We start from the raw sequence: 14162 nt of genomic DNA, 5'->3' as shown, positions 1-14162 counted from the left end.
TGGGCTACCTGACATATCAAATTTTTCTCCTGATGTTGAAGCACCAAATGATATTATACAATCTTCCCATGCTCCCAATAAAGTTTAATCATATGGGACTCAAATTGCACAGTTCAATCAAACCTGTCATTTCACACATTCCCTCTGGTGATTTTCTTGCACGGCAGATTCCTTAGTGGACATAGGTGAATTTTGCTCTTTAAATTTTTGACCTAGTGCCCTAGAATAATGGCAGATCAGTCTAATGCTGCTTTTGATCAGGAAAAAGAAAATTAAGGAGACAATAGGGTGGCTTCAGCAGTGGCCTGTGAAATAATAAATAAAAAGTATTGTGTGAAAAATCAGAAATACAAGCCATTTACCTAATGCTTCACTTAATATTTGCAGTAAATAACTGAAAATAAATGGATCTCTTGTGAAGGACAAGTGTTTTGTTTTGTGATTTTTATTTTTTTATTTTTTGCTTTAATCAATTCCTCGTTTGTGTCTAGGTGTTGTGTAGATGAAAGAAGCAATAGAAATAGGATGAATCATGTGATATGACTGTTTGTGGTACTAAATGAAGAGGAAATATCTTTTGTTTCCCCCCCCCCCTAAATATATTATGCATGGTATGAACTTTTATCCAGAATATGCAAACTAGAATGCGCTCAAGAGTTTTGATAAATTACCACATATTTGACAACTGCATTAAAGTGTGATCAAAAATATGTATTCATTGCAAATGCACATATTAGGTACTAAACAGAATGTAAAGAAACTGTTTTAAATTATGCTAAATCCAGCAGAAAAAAATGTTTTGATCAATTATAGTTAGATAGAAAATTTCTGGTGTTCCCCTAGCTCAGGGGTAGGCAACCTCGGCTCTTTTATGACTCATGGACTTCAACTATGCTGACTCAGCAATTCTGGGAGTTGAAGTCCATCAGTCATAAAAGAGCCGAGGTTGCCTAACCCTGCCCTAGCTCTTTAATATATTGTTCAATCATATGTTTTATGATTTAATGAATTAAATCTATAATTCAGTAGCAAGCTGATTAATATGTGGTCTCTGGATGACATGAGAAAGAGAAAACTTTATAAATGATTACTGCATTATATGATTTGCTTATCTGATATTTTTCTGTGGTATTATCTAAAATGCCAAAATATATCAGCATACAATCAAACTATTTTCTCTGTACAATTTTCATAGATGCAAGCAATTCAAGATTTATGACTGAATGGGGTCATTAATATAAACACTGAAATGTCATCCACTTGCCTGATTAGTAAACTGATATTTTATCTAACATTTTAGATAAAATAACTGCATTTTTCCAGGAGAATATTAGTTGTTACACTTTTTGTTGGCCCTTACCATTTTCCCTAAATTTGCCTGAAGGGAATATCTATAGCCACAAAAAACTGATGGGACCTTATCAGGTTCCTTATCAGTTCTCATTTAATTCGATTAAAGAGAATTGTCTTTTAAATTCTTTTTCCAGAAAAAAGTATTGGTGAATTTCCTCTGAGTGCAGAGGCTTGCGCTTGCCTAGTTACAAGATGGCCAAGAATAAAAGAACTGAACAGCATTTATGCTTTCCTGGGCTTGAAGTCAAGGGGTTCTTCCCATTGTACTATTTTCAGATAGGAAGTATTGTGTAGTGGGTTGTGGACCACATGGCAATGAAGGAACAGATGAGTACCGGATGTCAGCTCTTTATTAGTGGTAGGCGCATACTGAACAAAGGGGGTTACCTGGACCCCTTATATACCTAGCCAGGTATCACTCTGGCCAATCCATCCATCTGTATCTCCTGCCGAAAACCCTTCAGCCAATCCGGCCACAGCACAGCGCCACCTGGTGGTACCTGCAGAGCTGCCGCTTATACCCCATACATAACACCCCTTCCCCCTTAAAAGAAAAAAAACATATAGAATACAATTGGCATGCATAATACATTACAACACAATATCCAGAATATTCTGTGAACAGCTCTGTGCCTGTTCAATATTGCACATAATCTGCAAGATATGACGGTGGTCTGTGAGTCTTGATAGACCGTCTCAGTCCTTGCTGGTCTTCCAAATCATCCTCGGTGATGGTTGAGCCCTGGTCCCAATTTTCTGTTTGACCCAGTCCCTGGTTCCCTATTTGGTTCAAATGTTTTTCGTTGTGATTGGTCACCCTGAGACCCTTCAGGAACCCGCTTCCTGATTTGATCTACATGATGCCTGATCTGGCGATTCCCCTCCACCCCTACAATGTAGGTTCTGTCAACCACCACCCCCGGAATCCAAAATTGACCTGGCTCGTAGTTCCTTGCCCAAACCAAGTCGTTATTGAGAAATTCTCTGGAGATTCTGGGATGCTCAGTCTCAGCAGCCACTCTATCACGGTGCGGCCTGTCCAATTTGGTGATGAGTCTCCGGCCCCAACAAAGTTCCGCTGGACTCTTGCCTGTGGCAGTGCAGGGTGTGGTGTGTTGAGCTAACAGGAACTGTGCCAACCGTTGATGCCAGTTGCCATTGATGATGCGCCGCAATGCGTCCTTGGTTGTTCTTACCATGCATTCTGCTAATCCATTAGTTGACGGGTGGAAGGGCGCCATTGTAACATGCCTAATCAAGTTGGCCCTGGTGAATGCCTGGAATTCAGCAGAGGTGAATTGAGGCCCATTGTCTGAGACTAATACGTCTGGAAGGCCATGTGTGACAAAGAGCCCCCTGAGCACTTGGATGGTTTTGGCTGAGGTCATGCTAGTGACTAGTATCACTTCCAGCCACTTAGAGTGGCTGTCTACCACCACCAAGAACAACTGCCCCTGGAAAGGGCCTGCGTAATCAATGTGTACTCTGGACCATGGAGTGTGTGTCTCTTCCCATTTGAATACTGGTGCATGGGGCATCTCAGGTCTGGACCTTTGGCAATCATAACAATTATTAACCTGTTCCTCAATAGCCTTATCGAGACCGGGCCACCACAGATAACTTCTTGCTAATGCTTTCATTCTGACTATTCCTGGATGTCCTTCATGTAATGATTTAATGACCGTGTTTCTCAGTGTTTTGGGAATGATTACCCTACTTCCCCATAACAGGCAGCCCTTGTGTGCTGACAACTCGTGCCTCCTATTGAAGTAAGCCTGAAATTCAGTTCCTGGAGACTTTTCTTGCCACCCCGTGACTACCCAAGATTGAACTCTGCTTAGGACTCTGTCTGCTGCTGTTTCCACAGCTATGTCTTTTGCCTGCAGGGGGCACTCTGGGAGATCCTGAATGTACAGTATCTGGGCTGCTGGTGCTGGATCAGGTTCAGCCCTGTCTAAGGGCAACCTGCTTGATCCGTCTGCATGACCCATCTCTTTTCCCGGTTTGTGCACTAACTTGCAAGAGGTGATAATATTTGAGGTGTCTGTTTATTCGTTGTGAACAAACCCAATAGAGGCTTATGATCTGTGAATATGGTGAATTCCCTGCCGTAGAGGTAATCATGGAATTTCTTGACCCCAGCTACTATGGCCAAGGCTTCCTTGTCTATTTAAGTGTAGTTCCTTTCCACCCTAGACAATGTGCGTGAGTAGTAGGCAATGGGCACTTGGTCCCCATTGTCTTCGAGATGGCTCAGTACAGCACCCACTCCATATGGGGATGCATCACATGCGATGCATATGGGTTTTGACTCTATGAAGTGGGTGACAGTGGAGTTACTAGACAGTAGTTCTTTCAATTTCCTAAAACTTTTTTCATGACTCTTTGTCCACTTCCAAACAGCTTGCTTGTCTAGGAGCCTGTGCAGAGGCTCAGCTATGGCAGCTTTGTGTGGAAGAAATGAATGATAAAAATTTAAGAGCCCCAGGAATGCCTGTAATTCCCCCTTGTTTTTTGGAGTGGGGGCCTTTTTTATTGCCCTCACCTTGGATTCAGCAGGATGAACCCCCTTGGCATGTATCCTGAAGCCTAGGAACTCAGTAGATGTCACCCCTATGCTGCACTTGTCTTTTTTAAGTTTGAGCCCTGCAGAGCAAAATCTGTTTAAGACAGCCTGCAGTCTTTCAGCCAATACCTCCTCAGAGCTTCCAGCAATGAGGACATCATCAAAGTAAGGGTATGCTCCTCGAATGCCCTTCAGTGTTTTCTCCATCACTTCTTGAAAGATCCCTGGAGCTACAGAGATACCGAACTGTAAACGGTTAACTCTGAAAGCTCCTCTGTGCGTTACTATGGTCTGCACATCAGCAGTCTCCGGGGAAACTAGGAGCTGCTGATATGCTTGCACCAAATCTAGCTTTGCAAAAATGGCGCCACCCTGAAGAGAGGCGAGGATGTGGCTGACCGTCGGAACCGGGTAAGCATGCGAATTTAGGGCCCGGTTCACAGTGCATTTGTAGTCAGTGCAGATCCTCACCTCCCCATTAGCTTTTAGTGGAGTAACTATAGGGGTCTCCCATTCACCCCCTTCTACGGGTTCTAACACCCCCTGGTCCACTAGCCTGTCCAACTCCCTCTCTATTTTATCTTTAAGGGCAAAGGGAACCCTTCGGGGTTTGATTCTAATGGGCATGATGTTGGGGTTTAGCTTAAACTTGATGGGTGGCCCTGTGTATATGCCTAGCTTGTCCTCGAATACGTCTGCAAACGCTTCGCAGATGGATTTGAGGCTCGTGGCCTGGACCCTATGGATCTCTGAGATCCCTATGCCCAGAGCCTTGAACCAGTCCTGCTCCACTAGGCTAGTCCTTCCACCATCAACTACCAACACATCCAAGTTCCCATGGAACCCACTGAACCCCACTGACACTGTGGCCTCCCCCTTGATTTTCACGGGAGCATGCTGGAAGTCAGTTTTAGGTTAGTTGGTCTTAAAGTAGCCCACCGGTTGCTCCGGCCGCATACTTGTTTAAAAGTCTCCTCAGATATTATTGAGAGAGCGGCTCCGGAGTCTAGCTCCATCTTACAGGGTATTCCCTGCAAGTGGACTTCTAGCATAATTTTGGGGGTGAGTAACTGATGGACCCCCAAATGGGAAACAGCCTTAAGGTTCACTATGGCGTTGGAGGTCACGTTTTGGGGTGTTCCAGTACCTTTTGATGATGCGCCCTCGTTCGTCTGATGGCTCCGGCAGACCACAGCGATGTGGCCTGTTTTTCCGCAGATTTGGCACTTAGCCGAGCAAAATCTGCAGGTCACTCTTGCGTGGTTCCCCCCGCAGCTGGCACACTTGGGACTGGTCGCTCCGGCTCCCGGAATAGTGTCAGTACTGTCCCCCCAGCAGCTCTCCGCGATGCCATCGGTCTCCACTGAGCCCCTTGGTCTACCCGCGGTCACGTTGGTTGTTGTTGCGCTGACCTCCGGTCTACTACGTCGACCTCTGCCACCTCGTTGTTGTCCGTTCCACCGTACGCAGTGCTCTCCTGGTGCACTGATCCCCTGGAGCTGCTGCTGGGTCAGTGGGTTGTTTGACCATTGCCGCTGGCCGCCTCATACGCTTTGACCTCATCCAAGACCTCCTGGAGGCTCATTTTTGGCTTCGCAAGCAGTTTCTGCCGCAGCCGCTTGTCGCTCAGCCCAAATGTGATATGATCTTGCAGGCTGTCCTCTAAGTCAGGAAACTTGGAAAGACGAGTGGCTTGTCGCACGTCCACAATGAAATCAGTTGTTGACTCGACCAGCCTCTGAATCTGCTGGACAAACTGGAATCTCCAAGACATCTCAGACCTCTTAGGCATAAAATGCCCATTTAGCTTGCTTATGAGGTCGCGGTAGGGAACAGTTGCGATAGGCATGGGTGCAAACAACCCCACAGCCACATCGTAGACAGCAGACCCGGTGATGTACAGTAGCGCTGCCGCCTTCATGCGATCCTCCGTGTTCCGGTAGACGAGGAGGTAGCCTTCGACCTGGCCCATCGCTCAGGCCGGTGAATGTCAAACTCACGGATCTGAGTTATTTTTGCCATGGTCTGACCAGTCCTAGGATGCTGCTTCGGCAAGGATCGGGGGAAAAAGAATTCTTTTCCTACGATCCAGTGATTTCAGCTAGTGACTTCAGCTAGTGATTTAGCTCTGCACGAAACAGCAATCCCACTTTCGTCGCCACTATTGTGTAGTGGGTTGTGGACCGCATGGCAATGAAGGAACAGATGAGTACCGCATGTCAGATCTTTATTAGTGGTAGGTGCGTACTGAACAAAGGGGGTTACCTGGACCCCTTATATACCTAGCCAGGTATCACTCTGGCCAATCCATCCATCTGTATCTCCCGCCGAAAACCCTTCAGCCAATCCGGCCACAGCACAGCGCCACCTGGTGGTACCTGCAGAGCTGCTGCTTATACCCCATACATAACAGGAAGGATGGACTCTCAGAGAAGTTTCTGAATTATGGAAGTCTCTATAAAGAAAAGAGCAAAGTTGTCAGGAGACCCCAGGATAAGATGTTACCAAGATGTATTGTGGAAATTTCTTGGACATCCTCCCTACTTTATCCTGATAATAATGATTATGAAGAGAAGGGGTGAAAAAACAGTAATAGGATAGAGCATAGCTTTTTCTTTGTTTTCTTCCTTGTACATTGCTTTTTCTACATTTCAGGCTGCCTAGAGTCATGCTAAAGAATACACTATGAAAGACAGAGACAGTATACTATACCAGTAATAGAATCCCTTTTACTTTTGCATTTCACAAATTGGACTTGATTTGATTGTCAATGGTCAGTGTTAGTCCTTTATAAACTCCCTTTATAGAAACTGTAGTATTTTATCCTAGCTAGTGCATTAAAAGTCAAATTGTTTCCTAAAATATAAATCTTATGGTTAAATGTTTTTTAAATCTTATGGTTAAATGTTTTTTAAATCTTACGTTAAACGTTTTTTAAATCTTATGGTTAAATGTTTTTTAACAACTTCAATATACTATAATTGTGATAACAATTACAATCCCAAAATCTGATAATCAAACACCTGTTGGGGAGGGGGGGAAAAAGAAACACAAAACATGCACATATTATCTAAAGATATTATTTTAAATCTTTCAAAAGTATTTTGAATGATTTATGCAAATTTGTATAATGCAAATATGTTAGTCTGGAAACTGAAAGAAAGTAAAAATAGTTATAAGTTACTTATTTTTCTATGTCAAAAGCATTGTGCAATTTAAAATGCAGATGTGGATTCAGCTGCATAAAAATATAACTACATGTTCTATGTAAGTGTTTTATAGTTTTAGAAAATACCACATATGAAACCACCCAGCTTGAATTCAGTGACCATCGAATGACGCTTTAACAAGTAAGTTTCACTGAATTCCATGAGAATTACATCTTTTACATTAGCTTGCAGAATGATTTTGAAACTCTTGAACCAAATATACTTAAACATTGGATCTAGAGACAACTCTGTGATTTTGCCAACTTAATCAACCCGCTGGGTGATAGAACACAAAATTCCAAAGATAGTAATAGATATAGCTTTGTAGCCTTTCAGCAGTGGTTAAAAAGTCTTTAGTGCCTTATAAAATAATTTATTTCCAGATCTACTCTCCGCAATGCTCCTTTTAGAAGTCTCTGACAATAAAGCAAATATGCCCAAGCCAGAGTTGAAACACTTCCCCCATCATATATATTCAGATACTTCACTCCACTTCTATTACTCCATGATAAGAACAGTAAAGCAACCTATAATTTACCCAGGTAAATTTAAAATCTGCACACCCAAGAGACTGAAAAGGAAATGTCCTCATTTACATAATCAATACACAATACAAGAGCTGCAAAAAATATATATATAACCTTACGATAATATCACATGCCTGTTTTTCAAGTTTGGAAAGTTAGAAAGTCCAACTCCTGCAGAATACTAGCCCATTTTTGTGTGAAGGTCATAATCCAGATGAAATAAATTATATTTGGAACAGATGACATGGCAACAAAACAATCGACAACCAGAATTAAATCTTTCAGCCAGCTACAGCTTGTGACAAAAGGTCACAGAGCATCTATTGCAGAGATAACCTCATTTAATGAGCTTTTCATTAGTATTGGATAAAGATCTGAAGAATCTGTCTATATTAACTGTCCAAAAGGAGGATGCTTGGCCATCTGTATTAAATTATTTTTAGGGTAAACAACATGGAAAGAACATTCACTTCCCCCCTTATTAAAATCATCAAAATGATGGAAAACTGCATACCAGCCTGCGAATTTCCCGATCACAGTCTTTCTTTATTCGGGCGATTTCTTCTTGATGTAGGTGATAAACGCTCCGTATCTCTGCCGCTTTTATTTTGTCAGCTTGAATGACTACAGATAAAGCTTCCTCCACTTGTTTCTTAGCCCCCTTCAGTTCTGAAATTTCCTGCTGCATTTTAATTTTCTCCGCTTCAAATCCTTTCTTGGCTTCTTCTTTTGCTTCGGAGTAGAGCACTGTCTTAACCTTGTCAGGGGTCCCGTCTCGTACAGCGTTAAGCAACGTTTGGAGTCTTTGAATTTCATTATCTTTAATTTTGATAACTCTAAGAAGCTCAGCCTCGTGCTGTCTTAAAAGTCCTTCGCGAACACCCTGGAGCTCTTTCATTTTTTCTTCATGAAGTTTAGCCTTGAGTTCCGTTACAATGACGGTGTTTTTATGCTGTTCGTGTTCTTTAATCTGCCGAGCTTCTTGATTTTTCTCCCTCTCCAATTTGCTGGCCTAAAAGAAAAGAACCTTCAGCATGTTATAACAGCATCTTACCACAGAATTTGTATATGTATTATTCCCTGTATTATAGAAAATTCTTATGAATAAATTGGCTGAGTGATAATTCCTCGGTTCAAAAAAGATCTAAAGAAACTTGCGTTGGTGGGCCACCCTAAGTCTTTTTTTCAGAGCTTTGACATCAAAGCCTCCTATTTCTTTTCTATAGTGAATTCCTCCAAAGGCAAGATGTTAGAGGAAAAAAAAGTGTGTGTGAATTCTGTATATGATAAACTTCCGTAAAATTTACTCAAGCTCAAAATCTAAGAGAGAACTTTTACAAAATGTTTTATAGATGGCATTTAGATCCTAAAAAGCTTGCAAGTATGTATCCGAAATACCAGCCTAAATGTTGGAGGTGTGGCGATGAAGATGCAACATATTTTCATATATGGTGGACATGTAAGAAGGTTAAGGCTTTTTGGATAAAAGTCTGGTGGAATATGCAGAAGATTTTTAAACGGAGGATAAAGTTTTGTCCGCAATTTTTTTTGTTGGGAATAATTGTTGACGCTACAGTTGTGGACTCTAAGTTGATGTTGAACTTAGTTACGGCAGCAAGACTTTTGATAGGTCAATATTGGAAGAAAGAGGAACTGCCGACTATAGAAGAATGGACTTTAAAGGTTTCCGACCTGGCAGAGATGGCGAAGATTTCAGCCTATTTGAAAGATCATTCGCAAGAACGTTATATTATGGAATGGAGAAAATGGATTGAGTTTATCCAGAACAAGTATAGGGTCAAAAAGTTTCATGTAGCATTCGAATGAGTCTTCTTTCGTTTCTCCTTCTTTTCTATTCTGGTTTTTTTTATATATATTTATTATGGTTAAGGTGTGTTTTATCCTATATAAGCTAGAGAGTGATGGATTTTAGAATCTATAGTTTTTAGTATATGGTTGTTTATGATTGCTTTTTTATATACATATACCTTGTATTTAGCTCTGGGAAGTCGGGGGGGGAGGGGGGGTGGAGGGAGGAGGGGAGGGAGGGAGGTTGGGGGGAGGTAGGGGGGGTATAGGGAGGGGGAAGGGGGGTTTTTCTAATGGAAAACTGTACTTTAAAACTTTTCAATAAAAAAAAAAGATAAACTTCCAAATCAATGTAGCAGTGTATAACTGGACTGGTGTATCTTGTGGACTCTTGCCCTTCCTGGAAGATCCCATAACCAGCCGATTGTGGATTCCTCCAATATCAGAAATTCAAGCACTTTTCTATTTTCCAATATCAGAAATGGATTTCATTTTCATGTGGAACAATCCTAAGCTTTCTCACCAGTTAGTAAACAGTGCCAGAGGTGAAAATATGACTTGCTTGGACCACACTTTTAAATAACATACAAATGATCTTTCAGTAGTGTCCTGTTAGAAATGAAACTGTTGCAAGCAGGAGTTTAATATTACAATACTGCTGAGTTATTCAAAATCTAATTTGCACAAGAATTTGGAGTAACATTAAATCTCCTAGTTAGAAGTTAGAAAGAGATGCTTAATTGCAGAACACTGGTCTATAAGTGCTTGTCTGCAGCTGGTATTAACAACATGCAAGATACCCTAACAGATGGCTTATTTTTCATTAGTGACAACTTGGTTTGCTATGCAAGCTGATTATGTTGCCAGCTATAGCAATGTCCAATACAATCAATACTGTAGACTGAAATAGCTTTTATTTAATCCACATCACTGTTACAGCTGGACAGGATAATGCTTTAAATTTTAAGATGAACTTGCACAGGAATGGTTGGAAATAGTGGGATAATATATGTGAATTGCAAAGCACCTAGACGCTTTTAACTCTACAGGGTTCTTCCCTCAAGAAGTAGTATCTAATTCTTAAATATGAATTGGGTTGTTTAGGTGGTAGCTCAAGTATGTTCTTCACTAAAATATTTAGGATTTCTTTCAGGTATAGTTAAAGATGGTGACTAATAGTGGCTTTTCTTGATCGCACATTCTCTGGATGGATTGGATTACAATTTCAAAAAAATTCTGGGAAATGTCCTCCTACCTTTGTGAAAGTTTGATTTAGATCATGGGTGTCAAACGTGCGACATCACGTGACGTGTCACAACGTATTGTGACTTTTTCCCCATTGCCGGCAATGAGGTGGGCGCAGTTTTTGCGTGACGCATCCAGCCCACGGGCTGGCAGTTTGACGCCCCTGATTTAGATTATCTGGGATCCAAAACATTATTTTAAGCATGTTAGGGTTCTTGGCCATGTCTTCCCCTTATAGGAAGGTTTGTGTCTCAATTTTTGAGCAGCAGATAGCACTTTTATTACAAACCTCATCCAAAGAAAGGTTACTATAGGACAGATGACAACTTGCTGTGTTAAAAAGTTTTCTCCAGTAGAAATATATAATCCAGATTTTCTGGAACCTTGCCATCAACTTTATTATCACAAGCACAATTACCCCAACAGGTTGAAGGATTTAAAATTTAAAAAAAGATTTCTCATAAAATAAATCAGGTTTATTTAATTTATTTGCTGCCCATCTTACCACAAGGTGACTCTGTGCGGTACATCTATATGTAGCTCACTGCTGAAGTGTGGAGTTCTTGGTGCTCTCTATTTGCTTGCAGATATTTCATTATAGGATTTGCTCCCTGTTCATATACTGTAGAGTAGCTTGCCTGGCAAGTGTTGGTGGGGATGTAGTTTTCTCCTTGGAAATCCTGTGGATATTGTTTTCTGCTTGGTTGTTTACCTAGTGTTAATCCCTGCTTATTTGGATGTTGGTTGCTGGGCAGGATGTATTCTGGTCTTTTCATTTCCTTCATACCTTTTTTATTCTCTTTGGAAAGGTATGTAAATGTGGTTTATCTCTATATGTCTATTGATGGCTGATTCGTCTGATTGTCAAGCTTCTGGGAATTCTCTAGCATTTTTGGATTTAGTTTAGTCTAGGATGGTCTAAATCAGGCTTAGCTTTCTTCTGTGTAACAAGGGGCCATTCCTACAGTCCAAACCCTACCAAGCAGTCTAAGTATAATGGTCAAGTTCAGAAAAGTCAGCTGTGGTTGTCAAGTTCATCCCAAAGACCAGGAATTTGTATTGCATGCATGACCCCAAGTTTCAAAGTAGACTGTTGAAGAAGTTATTCTAGCAGAGAATCCATTATTTCCCACTCAGAGTTAATTGAAGCTCAACTGCCCTGATTTACTAGTATTAGACCCCCACAGAACTACAGCTCAGTTTCTTTGGATTCAATGTACCATACTTCCATGGTTTATGGAAACTGGAAATCAACTCCTAGTCATTGGTATTCCTGACAGGATCTTCTGTCAACCGTCCTATTTGGCACATCCCCCTCTTGGCACATAGGAAGTGGAACTACATGTATCTCCCAATCAATGTAGTACTATATGTATGCATGAACTCTTCAGATTTGGTTGACTAGTCTAAAAGCAAATGCATACTTCATGCTTCACCTTGCCCCATAACCATAGCTTGATTTTTTCCTATAGAAATTGCCAAATTAGCAAATCAGATGTCTTCTGTGAATGGATTTATCTCATTGCCCCCCTTTCCAAGATCATCCTGGCAGTTCTACTCCTTGATGTACAGTACAATGCTGACAATGCAGCTACTTTTGCCTCCAAAGGGGACCAATTAGAGAATGCTCTGAATAATTGATCAAAATGCATATTCTATAAAGAATGGCTCCAAATCAATCTTCAGACTTCATTCCTCCAGAATAATATTGAAGAATAAGACTTTGTTTAAAGTTCACCACATCTTTCTGCAATTAGACTCTTATGCTATATCCTATTACAAAACAATGTCTATTTGGTGGGCCTTATTCGGGTTGCTAATAAGAGTGATCGCTGGGAGGAGGCAGAGGGTTTGATGAACTGGTATAATAAAAACAGCCTGGTTTTAAATGTAGGAAGAACAAAAGAAATCATTGTCAACTTCAAAAAAGGCAACCACAGCCATACACCTCTGTGCAGTGGTGGGATTCAAATATGTGAATAACTGGTTCTCTGTGTGGATGCCGCTTCTGGAAGTCCATTCTGGGCCTGGGCAACAAAAAATTAGCTACCGGTTCTGCCAAAGTGGTGTGAACTGGCTGCATCCCAACACTGCCTGTGTATTCATCTGTGGCGATGGTTAGTAGTATCAAGTATCTGGATGTGGAGCTGATGAGCAGGTTAGCTTGGTCACTCAGCAGTGAGACACTGGTGAAGTGGGCACAGCAGTGTCTCATTTTCTGCATCATATGGGAAGAGAACATCTTCCTTCTCCTATTCTTGCCACTTTAAATAGAGGGACAATTGAAAGCATCCTGTCATATTGTATTACGATTTGTTTGGGAAGTATTACTGCTTTGGACAGGAAGCCTATGCAGAGAGTGGTGAGGACAGCAGAAAAGATTATTGGAAGTTCATTTCCTTCTATCCAGGACATAGCATTTAAGTGGTGCTTGACTAGAGTGTGCAGTATTGTCAAGATGCTACACATCCTCTCTATGATCAGTTTTTTTTGTTGCCTTTTCTCTCTCTGTGTGTGTATGTATACATATAGCATATGTATATGTATAGCATGTGTGTGTGTGTGTATTCTTTTGAGAATGGGCGTCAGAATTTCATTTTTTAATGTGTGCCGGTGTGTTCACAGAAAAAGTGACAATAAAGTTATCTGTCTGTCTATCTATCTATCTATCTATCTATCTATCTATCTATCTATCTATCTATATATCATCTATCTATCTATCTATCATCTATCTATCTATCTATCTATCTATCTATCTATCTATCTATCTATCTCTTATCTTATTTTTCACATGCAGAGTTTACTTATGAGAGCAAGAAGTAAGTATCTGGAGAACTTTCATTTTTCTGGCAATGGGAAAGATGCACACCTTACTCTTTTCTTGCTGAAGTTCAATTTGAATATCTGTGAGCTTTGCCCTGAGCTCTTCATTAGCAGCTTGCAAGGCGGCTAAAGCATCGGGTTTTTCTCCTTTAGCTCGAAAGCTGGCGCCCTTCTTTGACATCGTGAGACGGTCTGGCGAGAGGGGTATAAGCCCAGGCAGAAAGAACTTTCCGTTCTCATCTAGTCCTTGATTCTCTTCCACGACATGGTTTGACTTCCCTGCATGAAGAGAAATAACCATTGTGGTGAATCCAAGAAAGATTGTCACTAGCATACATTGAGCTTAAAGGGTAGAAAAGTGTTGAGGGGAAGGGATCAAACATCTTACATTCGCTATTTATTAAAAAGGCCATGTGGCCTCTCAACAAAGTTTGGCAAATTTTAAAAGGTTATGGCTAAAAGCTATAATTGAAGAACATTTTGCTTGTCTTGTGGCCAGTCTTTTTTTTTAAGTAAACTTTATTTCTGTATGATTTATATTAGGGCTGTTCAGGGCATCAGATCCAAGGGGAGAATATAAGGGTTCAGAGCATGCAGGAGTGTTTATGAAGCACCCACCAAAAACTCTTT

General features: G+C 41.1%; 1 protein-coding gene across 16 annotated transcripts in view; it reads right to left on the bottom strand.

The window, feature by feature from the left end:
* JAKMIP3 (Janus kinase and microtubule interacting protein 3) overlaps positions 1-13713 on the bottom strand; it is a gene marked incomplete at its 5' end in the record, with an annotated part of 61579 nt that extends 47866 nt beyond the window's left edge. For all 16 annotated transcript variants that reach the window (XM_083364752.1, XM_083364744.1, XM_083364753.1 and 13 more), the window contains 2 exons: positions 8170-8667; positions 13579-13713. In XM_083364752.1, coding sequence (XP_083220878.1) covers positions 8170-8667; positions 13579-13713 — 633 coding nt within the window. The remainder of the gene's footprint in view (positions 1-8169; positions 8668-13578) is intronic.
* Positions 13714-14162: the final 449 nt, after the last annotated feature.

The sequence above is a fragment of the Vipera ursinii genome, assembly GCF_947247035.1.
Source record: "Vipera ursinii genome assembly, chromosome: 5".
NCBI classification, from domain to species: Eukaryota; Metazoa; Chordata; class Lepidosauria; order Squamata; family Viperidae; genus Vipera; species Vipera ursinii.
Note: the sequence above shows the minus strand (reverse complement) of the source record. Positions and strands in the feature narration are given on the sequence as shown.